This window comes from Mastomys coucha, chromosome X (genome assembly GCF_008632895.1).
Source record: "Mastomys coucha isolate ucsf_1 chromosome X, UCSF_Mcou_1, whole genome shotgun sequence".
Classification (NCBI taxonomy): domain Eukaryota; kingdom Metazoa; phylum Chordata; class Mammalia; order Rodentia; family Muridae; genus Mastomys; species Mastomys coucha.
In genome coordinates, this window is record NC_045030.1 from 14,586,906 (window position 1) to 14,597,717 (window position 10,812).

At 39.2% G+C, this 10,812-nt stretch overlaps 2 protein-coding genes across 5 annotated transcripts in view; one reads left to right on the forward strand and one right to left on the reverse strand.

The window, feature by feature from the left end:
- The first annotated feature begins 4,679 nt into the window (after window positions 1-4,679).
- On the forward strand, window positions 4,680-6,715 carry Spaca5 (sperm acrosome associated 5). Its single transcript, XM_031348168.1, has 4 exons — window positions 4,680-4,862; window positions 5,252-5,410; window positions 6,364-6,442; window positions 6,546-6,715. Exons 1-4 carry the CDS (start codon window positions 4,718-4,720, stop codon window positions 6,643-6,645), a joined length of 483 nt encoding a protein of 160 aa, XP_031204028.1. The 5' UTR covers window positions 4,680-4,717; the 3' UTR covers window positions 6,646-6,715.
- A 279-nt stretch (window positions 6,716-6,994) lies between these two features.
- The window catches only part of LOC116074913 (zinc finger protein 182-like), a 9,800-nt gene continuing 5,982 nt past the window's right edge, over window positions 6,995-10,812 (reverse strand). For 2 of the 4 annotated variants that reach the window (XM_031347840.1, XM_031347980.1), the window contains one exon: window positions 6,995-10,325. In XM_031347840.1, coding sequence (XP_031203700.1) covers window positions 8,620-10,325 — 1,706 coding nt within the window. In that variant the 3' untranslated portion in view covers window positions 6,995-8,619. The remainder of the gene's footprint in view (window positions 10,326-10,812) is intronic. The other 2 variants (XM_031348057.1, XM_031347910.1) reach the window with 2 other exon arrangements.

Here is a 10,812-nt window from a genome sequence, read left to right on the forward strand (position 1 = left end):
TCGGACCTACAAGCGTCTCCGCCGCCTAAACTAGGACGGCGGTTTGTTCTACGCATGCTCAGGTTTGCCTTGGAGACAGCATCCGCCAATAATCTACACAGCGCGCAAAGACGACTAGTTTCAACGCAGGCGCAGAGGGTAGCGGGCCGCTTCGGTGATGTCACCAATTAGAAAAAAAAATCTGCATCCACTGTTTCTTTTAAGCTCCTGAGGGGCTTGGCAAAACTGGTGTTTGCAGAGATTAGCATTTCTAGGGATGTCAGGCGCCGAATTTTTTTTTTTTTTTTTGATAAGGTGGAAAAAGGGAGGGTCCAATTAAGAATTCTTGTGGTGAATTCAGAGAGTAGCCACAGTCTCCGGTGTAATTAACAAAACAATGCAGGTTGGCCGAAAGCTTTAAGTGATTTGAATAGCAGTTTAGGGAAAAGCCTTTTGTCTAGTATTGGGAGTTTGCATTCTTGAAACAAAAGGACCATAAGACTCTTCAAGCAACAAGTGGAATTAACTGCCACACAGTAAAAAAGTAGAGTAGTGTATTAAGTGGGGGCTGACAATGCCTTCACCTTTCCAGAGAAAGCAGTCATTATGTTGGGAATGAGAAGGTGTGGTTATTGACTACATGGTATAGGACTTTCTGAATCAGGGACAGGGCTTCATATTTTATTTATTAAAACAGATGAAGCAACCCAACGTTGTATACTGAGCTTAAAATAATATATAAAGCTACTAGAAGTTAGTTACTGCCCACTTCACTGTTCCCCTGCAGTGTACTCAATAATAAACTACTCTTTTTGCACACACTTTTAATCCCAGCACTTGGGAGGCAGAGGCAGGAGGATGGATTTCTGAGTTCGAGGCCAGCCTGGTCTACAGAGTGAGTTCCAGGACAGTCAGGGCTACTCAGAGAAACCCTGTCTCAAAAATAAAATAAAATAAATAAATAAATAAATAAATGAATAAAGGATAGCCCAAATAAAACCCTCACCTCTTCCTCTTCCTGTTACCCAACAGCTGGCTGAAGGCCTTTTTCCAGACAGGATTAGTGGACAGGCTAAAAGATTTTCAGTCACTGGTCTTTGGCAATTTTTTTTTCTGTTTGTTGTCTAGTGGTGGCTGCAGCAGGTGGCAGCACAACCTCAAATGGCTTAGTTGGGAATTTGTACTGCAGCTTTTGCTACCACAAAACTTGGGGAATTCAAGAACACTCTGCAACTTGAAGTGGAACATTTTCCTCCAGCTGGCCTAGCCGAGGGACTGCTGTGACTAAAGAGGCAAGCTTGTTCAAACACGAGTATCAAAAGCTATGATTGGTGCTAAAAGGCAAGGCTAGGGTTGTCTAAAGCATATAGTTCTGATTAGTGCTGAGGCTTGTAGAGCTAAGTAAGGGTCCACATACCAGAAGCCCACACAAAGACTATGCCACTTAAGGGACCAAGTGCTGCTGCTGCCACCTGCTTATTCCTGCCAAATGTGAGGTAACCAGCACCTTCTAAAGAACAGTGCTTGAAGAGTTTCTCCTTACCTGATTTCCCTCTCTGATTTTTTTTGTACATTATTGGCTTTCATTTTTACTAGTATGCCTAGTATAACAGTACACTATGAGCTATTATACAATAGTTCTAATAAATGTGTTTTCATTGTAGCCACATGCATATAATGTTCTATATGCATATAAATGTCCTTAGGTACTCTTCCAGGACAGGGACATTCACTTCACTCTGTGACAAACCTGACATATCATCTTTCACTAACATTGTTTTAATTAACACTGGTTCTGATGGTCTTTTCACCTTACTCGAGATTTTGATCTTGGTAGGACCAAAGCACTCCAGCTGGCTGTGTGACAGAGGGTACAACCTTCAATTTCACTGTCCTGTTTCCTCATAACAATTTCTGCATGATTAAGGTGGTGGTGACAAATGAGTTGACAATTGTAGAGGTTGTAGAACAACATCTACTACATAGAGGTGCTAAGTGGTTCTAATAATCATTTAAATAAAATCACACACACACACACACACACACACACATACACACACACACACACACACTTTTTTTTTCCAGAAAAGATTGTTTTAAGCTGGTATGGAGGCAGACAAGCAGTCACATGGTGGGAAGGGAGCCTTAAGAATAAAGTATAGGAAGCCCAAAATTTGGGGTTAGGGGAAATCCCAAAGTGTTAGAAAAGTGGTAGAGGAAAAAAGGGAAAACTTACAGTTTTCTGAATAATTCAGAAAGTGAGTGGATTTATAATCCCCACGTAGCTATGGCCTGTGAACTACTGCTTCTATATAACTGTGTAATAAAGAGGGAAATTTGCAATTAAGAAATAAATTGGAGGCTAGTTTGGTGAAGAACATATTTTAAAAGAACAAGAAGGCCAGTGTAGAGGTTCTGGCAATAGGCACAGGAAGTGAAATAAGTGTTTCCTGTGTGCTATACACTTTGTGAAGTACATATTGAACTGTCTCAAGTAGTTAATACAACAGTCCCATTGCTCCCATCTGTTAGATAAGGGAAATGTTCCAGAGATCAGTGCTTGCCCAAGGTCACAAGTTCTCAAAGTTGGATCCATAACTTCCACTCAATAAATAGAATATCTTTATTTTTTCTTATTCTAGAGAATTTCTGGAAGGTATCTGACATCATGAAGTCATTCACATTCATATTTGCTCTCTGTACCCTTCTCACATATGCATAAATAAATAAATAAATAAATAAATAAATAAATGTTATTAGAAATCCATGTGCCAGAAACTTAATCCTTAGTGCCTTGGATGATGGGCCATTTCGACAGGTATTTAGGTGATGAGAGCTCCACTTTCATAATAAATTAATATGACTAATGTGTTAGATAGTTTATGTCAACTTGACACAAGCCAAAGTCATCGGAGAGAAGGAATCTCAATTAAGAAGATGCTCCCATAAGATCAGGCTGTAAATAAGTCTGTAGGGCATTTTCTTAATTAGAGATTGACAGAGGAGGAACCAGCCCTTTGTGTATGGTGCCATCCCTGTGCTGGTAGTCCAGGATGGTATAAGAAAGCAGGCTGAGGAAGCCATGATGAGCAACAGGAAAGCAGCACTTGTCCACGCCCATTGCATAAGCTCCTGCCTCCTGTTTCCTGCCCTGTATGAGTTCCTGCTCTCACTTCTTTTGATGAACTGTTAAATGGAACTGTGAACAAAATAAAACTTTTCCTCCCTAAGTTGTTTTGGTCATGATGTTTCATCACAGCAATAGTATCCCTAAGACTGTAAAAGTCTGATAATCACTGAAGGAAGACCTCAGACTCAGATAGTTTGCAAAGACAAAGAGTGTTTATTCTGCAGAAACATCTAGCATGCAGGGCATGGGTTGGGGGGTGTCAATTATTCTTTGAAATGGCAACTCCATACAAAGGTGCACTGGCCTTCTTATAGGGAACCAGGACCAGGAGAAATCTTTAGAAGGATTAGGTAAATTCTAATGTGATTGGCAGGGGCCAAATCAGTGACATTGCTATAACTTTGGTTAGCTACTATGTTAGTTTTTCTATATATAGTGGGTTAGGTAATCTAAAATTTCATTGGTTCAATGAAATTGTCATTGAACCAATTCATTGGTTCAATCAGCTTCTGATTAGCTTGTGCCAGGTAGTTTGTGGTCTGCATTCTTATGTCATGAATGGTTAACTACAAGATAAGATAGGGCTGCCCATCACAGATGGCCCATCCTGGGATATTTTCCCGTTCTTGTGATTATTCCCAGACTGTTTTTTGGGAGGGGATTTTATGATCTTGTTCTGGATTCTACGGTCTTTTCCAGGAGCCGGTGTCTTATGGCCTAGTTACTGGAACTTATGGTCTGTTCTTAGAGCTGGTGCCTATGGCTTTCTTTTCAGAATCAGGCCTGGTCTTTAAATGGAGACAAATGGGGTTTATGTTGTCCTTTCAAGACAACTACCAAAAGAGCTTGAAGAAACTAATCCATTCTCATCCCTCTGCCTTCCACCATGTGAGAATAAGGTAAGAAAGCACTCATCAGATGACATAATTGTAATCTTGGACTTATAGGCCTCCAAAACTATAAGGAAATATATTTCTGTCCTTAATGAATTATATAGTCTCAGGTATTCTGCTACAGCAGTACAAACAGATGAAGACCATGAGTAAATAAAGGTAATGAGGTATAGCAAGAGGACATGATGGTCATATTTTGCATAGCATAAGGAATTAGAGGTGACAGTAAACACAGTGTAGAAGACAGAACTGACCACTCAGCAGAGTGGGTAATAGAGTCAGTATGTATCAGTATGAATAGAAAAGGAGGTAGCTAAGTGACAAAGAATGATTAACAAGGATAGAACAAGGTAGGACAATATTAAAGAATGTAGAGGAATGTGGGCCTACTGTAAGGATAAGTACCCAAGTTCCATACAACTTTTGTGTATATCCAATCTTTCTCCCACATTTTTCTCATATTTCTGAGTTTCTCCCTGTATTTATCTCCCTCCGTTATGTGTGTATATGTTAGTGTTTTTCTTTCTCTGTTTCTTTTGGTCTCTAACAGAGTTGGTGTTAAGGAAAGTGGTACAGTCCCCAGCCATACAGCCTATGTGTTCCAGAATCTATAGTTCAGACTGGTGTTCATAAAGCTTAGCATTCTAGAATGTCCCTATTCCTGATCATCACTGGATCTGAGGCAAGGAACCATATAGAAGGGCTTTTGGCTGTCATGCAGGTCTGTAGTACTGTAGTAGTGATCTTGGCCACACTGCTGATTGCCTCCGTGGATGCCAAGATTTATGAACGCTGTGAGCTGGCAAGGAAGCTGGAGAAGGCTGGCCTCAATGGCTTCAAAGGCTATACTGTTGGAGACTGTAAGATTCCCGTTGTTCCAAGTCTTATCCACCCCAATTTACTCACTTCACTCAGACCCAGTCAACTTTTATAGTTTTCATCTATTTTGGGGGCCAGGACATGATCTTTTCAATCACCATCTGATTATGATGACTAGTTTAATTCAACTGTAAAGTCATGGTCATTACTGTCTTCACAATTGTTAGTTCTATCATTAATACCACCATTACCATCAACATTATCATGTTTACTACCATTCATCACCAGCATCAGCAATAGGTCACCAGAATCAACACCCTACAGCCAATCCAAGACCACCATGTTCACAATTAAGATGAGAGTCATACACATCATCTCCCCTTATTCTTATGCTTATGTCCACCTTCTAATTACACTCTCTCTGTCCTAGGGCTGTGTGTGGCACACTATGAGAGTGGCCTTGACACCTCTTTTGTGGACCACAATCCAGATGGCAGCAGTGAATATGGCATTTTCCAGCTGAACTCTGCCTGGTGGTGTAACAATGGCATCACACCCACTCAGAACCTCTGCCACATAGATTGTAATGGTAAGACATCCCTGGTGACACACAGAATGACTGTCTGCCACCTGCCTCCAGTGTCATGCACAAAAAGCAATGTCTTTTGTTGTTGTTGTTGTTGTTTTGAGATAGGGTCTCTCTCCAGGCTGGCTTTAAACTCAAGAGATCCTCCTGCCTCTGCCTCCGGAATGGTAGGATTAAAGGCATGTACTACTATACCTGGCAGCAATGTCTTTTAAACCTTAAAATCCTGATGTAGCAAAAAAAATAATGAGAAAGGAAAAAACTCTCCGAGTTGATAGAGGAAGCATCTTGAATCCTTAATAAGTCCACACCAGAGGTTATTTAGTTCAGAAATAGTGCAAATGCCCATCACCACCCCAACCTCTTTTAAAATGCAAGCTGCAATTTTATTAGAATTTGGGAAACAGGAAACTTTGCTCCTTGTGAAATAGAGAATAATGTGCTATCTAGGCCCTGAGGAAAGAGGCATAAGTGTGGAAGTAAGAACAAAAACAAACTACCCAGGGATGAAATGAGAGAACTTTCCAGGCAAAAAAGCAGTACTGTTGAGAGGTAAATACACACACACACACACACACACACACACACACACACACACACACAGAACAATTGGAATTTCTCTTAAGGTTAGCCACAATGATGGCTAAGGTTATCTACACTCAGCCAAAATGGAGACTACAGTTATCTGAAGCCAGGCCGAGTGGAGGTTGACGTCATTTAAGTCTTGAGAACATGACAGAAGAAGTCATCCAAGACTGACAAGACTGAAGGTTGAGGTTGTCTAGAACCTCAGATTAACTTAGACAAGGCAAATGAATAATGACTTTTTACACGAGTAGGTAAAATGAAGATTAAAGTTGTTCAGTTTGAGATAACATGACCAGTAAGGTCATTTAGAAGTGGGAACCTACTTTCTTTCCATATTAGTCAGTCCATCCTTCTTTTCCCATCCCTAGACCTGCTCAACCGCCATATTCTGGATGATATCATGTGTGCCAAGAGGGTTGTATCCTCACATAAGAGTATGAAGGCCTGGTAAGTTTGTGGGCATGGTCTGGACCTTGAACAGCACAAGAAGTGATGCTACCATTCCATTAACTTGTCCATTTCATTTTCCTTTCTTCCTTTCATTTCCCAGGGATTCCTGGACCCGGCATTGTGCTGGTCATGATTTATCTGAATGGCTAAAGGGATGTGATGTGCATCTGAAAACTGACTCAAACTATGATAACTGGTGATTCAGATTTTATAAGGATAGAGATTCCATTTTTTTCTTTTGTGGGTTTAATAAAAGGTAACATATATAAATATTGCAAGACTTATTACCTGTTAGAAGCTTTGACTTTCTTCATGTTTCCCAGTGCCTGAAAGTACTTCCAGGCAATCCTTTTCTCCACAGATTCATAGATCTAATCTGGATATACAAGTTACTTGGGGATTCGGGAGAATGGTATAGAAATCAAGAGCACAGCTTCTCTTTGATTTACATATGCTATCTACCACCTACTGGTTGTGCTTCCTTTAAATAGCCACTGATTTTTTTCTCTGAATGTTTCCAAATCTGAAAAAACAAGGAAGACAATGAGAGCAATAACTCATGGGGTTTATTTGGAGAATTTAATGAACTGATATTTGGAAAACATACAATGCTTGGCATAAAATTCTCTTAAAGATATGCATGTGTTGGTACATGCTTGTCATATCAGCACTCAGGTGGTAAAGGCAGAAGATCATAAACTTAAGGCCAGCCTGGCCTACATAGTAAGACCCTGCACCAAAATAATCAGTAACAGATTTGGAGATAGAGGGGTTGGGTTTAAGGATATGAAAGATGTCTTATCTTTAAAAGCATCATTTTCGGATTAGGTCACTACAGGCTATTTATTTAAGACATTTGAAGTCTCTTCAGGGAAGAATTAAATTAAATAGAACTTATACAGTGTGAACTGAGAGTTTAAAATATTCACATTCTTCCACATACTCTAGCATACTTCCATTCTAAGCCCCAATTTCCTTTTATCTCTTTCATGATCTAAGTCTAAAGTTGAAAATGACAGACTTGGAATTTAGACAAAGAATTCAAAGGACACACAAAGTAATAATTTCTTTTTACAGAACACCTGGGTTTCAGGCTGTGCCTTGAACACAGCTATTAGGAACTTGCTATTTGCTCTCATTTCATTGGGCAGTCACACTGGAAGTAGCTATTCTCATGAAGTAGTTGCTCATGTTGTTTGTAGTCCATGGTCAGGGCTCAGTTACCCAAAGTCTTGCTTTCAGTTTTCTTCAAAAATAAACAGGGATGATCATTAAAACAGCTAGCTGTCACTGCATGGCAAGGAGAGTTCAAAACCTCTTCCTTAATGTCAATTGGAATTTTCCATTATTTTACCCCAACCAGTATAGATAACCAAACATCACATATCTCTGGGAGTCCATAAAAGATGCTACCATGCTGGCTATTGACAAAATTCTGAATGTGGTAGGCATTCATTAAAAGTGGCAGAAATGAACTCTGGTGAATTTGTGTCAAAAATATCTCTTCTAAAGCCCATATGGCAGCTTATAGTCCTTCTTGGAAGCTTATAGTCCTCCCAGATCAGGATGGTATGGGAAGGAAACATTGGCATTATCAACTGTTATTACTGCTTAACACTGGATTTGATATTCTAGTAGTATCTTCTTACATTGTTCTGATTACTAAAATAATTTGGAATTTTGTAATATATTCTCTGTTGTTCTTTTAATGGTTATATTTAAATCTTTAACTTAAAATTGTTTGGTAAACCACTTTTTCTAATAAGTTCTTGGTATGTTTTTTATGATTGTTTGATATTAAATTTAGAAACACACAAATTTCCTTTACTTCACTTCTGAGAAATTAATTTAATTCTTTTTATACTTATGCCCTCATTTATGATGAGGTTTGTTTTTCAACTGACAGCTTTCATACACTGAAGACTTGAAAAGATTTCAGCATTGAACAACCTCTTTGATGAGAAATGATAATTCAATATATCCATGATGCAAAAAGTACAGAGGTTAAGTTCTTTTTAAGAAAGAGGATCATCCTATTTCCTTTATTCAGAGTGTTCTTCTCCCAATATAGCTGGTGCTGATCTTTAAGGACAAGTGTCATATGCTTAGAAAAGCATTCTAGCTACAGCACAATTTCTCCATTACTTTATACATTTCTGTTTTCCTTAACTCTACTATGACAAATTTTCCATTTTCAGTTCTTTGTTTTCTTTCATCTCTGAGTTCTCTAATCCACAAGGAACTTTGATCTCTGAAAAGTTTCTTTCCAATTCAGGGCAGTCATAGGGTTTCTCTCCTATGTGAGTTCTCTGATGCACAGTGAGTTTGGACTTCTCTCTGAAGGCTCTGCTACACTTATCACATTGATATGGTTTCTCTCCTGTATGGGTTCTTTGATGAATAATGAGATATGATTTTTGGGAGAAAGATTTCTCACATATATTACACTCATAGGGTTTCTCACCTGTGTGAACTCTCTGATGAATAATGAGATAAGATTTCTGGAAGAATGCTTTATCACATTCATTGCATTCATACGATTTTTCAAATTTTTCTCTTGTATGAGCTCTCTGATGTAGCATGAGGTATGACTTCCGGGAAAAGACTTTTCCACATACCATACATCCATCTGTTTTTTCCCCTGTATGAATTCTCTGATGAGCACTGAGGCTTAGCTTAAGGGTAAAGGCTCTTCCACATTCTGAACACACATAAGGTTTTTCTCCTGTATGAATTCTTTGATGTCTGCGCAGTGTTGACTTTTCTCTGAAAGCTTTGCCACATTCATTGCATTTGAAAGGTTTCTCTCCTGTGTGTGTTCTCTGATGTACACTAAGGTGTGCCTTTTGGTTAAAGGCTCTTCCACACTCTGAACATTCATAGGGTTTCTCTCCTGTGTGAGTTCTCTGATGTATAATGAGTTTTGTCTTTTCCCGGAAGGCTTTGCCACACTCATTGCATACATATGGTTTCTCTCCTGTATGAGTTCTTTGATGTATATTCAGGGTTGATTTCTCCCTGAAGTACTTGCCACAATTGGTACATTCAAAAGGTTTTTCTCCTGTGTGTGTTCTCTGATGTACATTCAGATGTGCCTTTTGGTTGAAGGTTTTCTCACAATCTGTACATTTGTAGGGCTTCTCTCCTTTGTGAGTTCTCCGATGTATGATAAGATTTGTCTTTTCTTGAAAAGCACTGCCACACTCAGTGCATATATATGGTTTTTCACCTGTATGCGTTCTTTGATGTATATGCAGTGTTGATTCCTCTCTGAAGGATTTGCCACATTCATTACATTCAAAAAGCTTGTCTCCCGGGTGCATTGTTTGATGTAGACTGAGGTGTGCTGTGTTGTTGAATGCTTCTCTGCATCTTGTCCATTCATAAGGCTTTTCTCCTATGTGAGTGATCTGATGAACAACAAGGAGTGAACTTTGGATCAGGGTTATTCTACACTCAGGACATTCATAGGTTTTGTTTCCAAGTTGAGTCAAATCATGCTGAACAAAGTTATAAATATGCTCTTTTCCATACATATTATGCTCACAGGACTTCCTTCTGCCACTTATCTCATGTCTGGCAGGAATTAATAATTTCCTACATCTATTATACTCATAACATTCCTGAACTGCAAAGCTTAGACTACTAGGATTGAGTAAATCTAAATTATCTTTAATATTTTCCCCAAAAGAGTTATTCATATAGGATGTGGGTCCTGAAGAAACTACCCATGTGCTCCGAGGAAGTGGGCTTACAAATCTATCACATTCATAACTTCTTTCTTCAGTCATATTTTTCTCAATAATGGATATAGCCTGCTCCAGGTGCATATTTTGTTTTTTCTGATGCCATGCCAGGTTGTATTCAGCTTGACCATCTTCTGAAAAGAAAAATAATAAACCACACTCTAAATAAAGCCAGTCAGAAGCAGGTGATGGTATTCACTTTTATTTTCTTCTAACTCTAAAAATTTCCCAGAAAGAGGTTCCAAGCATGTGTATCTCTTACACTAAGAGCTTGAGGGAACAAACTCCAAGGTGATCCAATGAACATTGGAGCAAGAAAATAACAATGAATATAAGTAATATGAGTGAAAATTAGGTTAAAAGTGGGGAAACTAAAAATAGGTTCAGAGAACTATGAATAGAAAAAGGGATCCTGGAAAGACAGTAAATTGGGGGCAGGGACACCAAGATTGCTAAGATCCTTGCAGAAAGGCTGGAGATGATTGAATGAATTGAAGAAGCAGAAGGAGCTGGGCGGTGGTGGCACATGCCTTTAATCCCAGCACTTGGGAGGCAGAGGCAGGCGGATTTCCGAGTTCCAGGCCAGCCTGGTCTACAGAGTGAGTTCCAGGACAGCCAGGC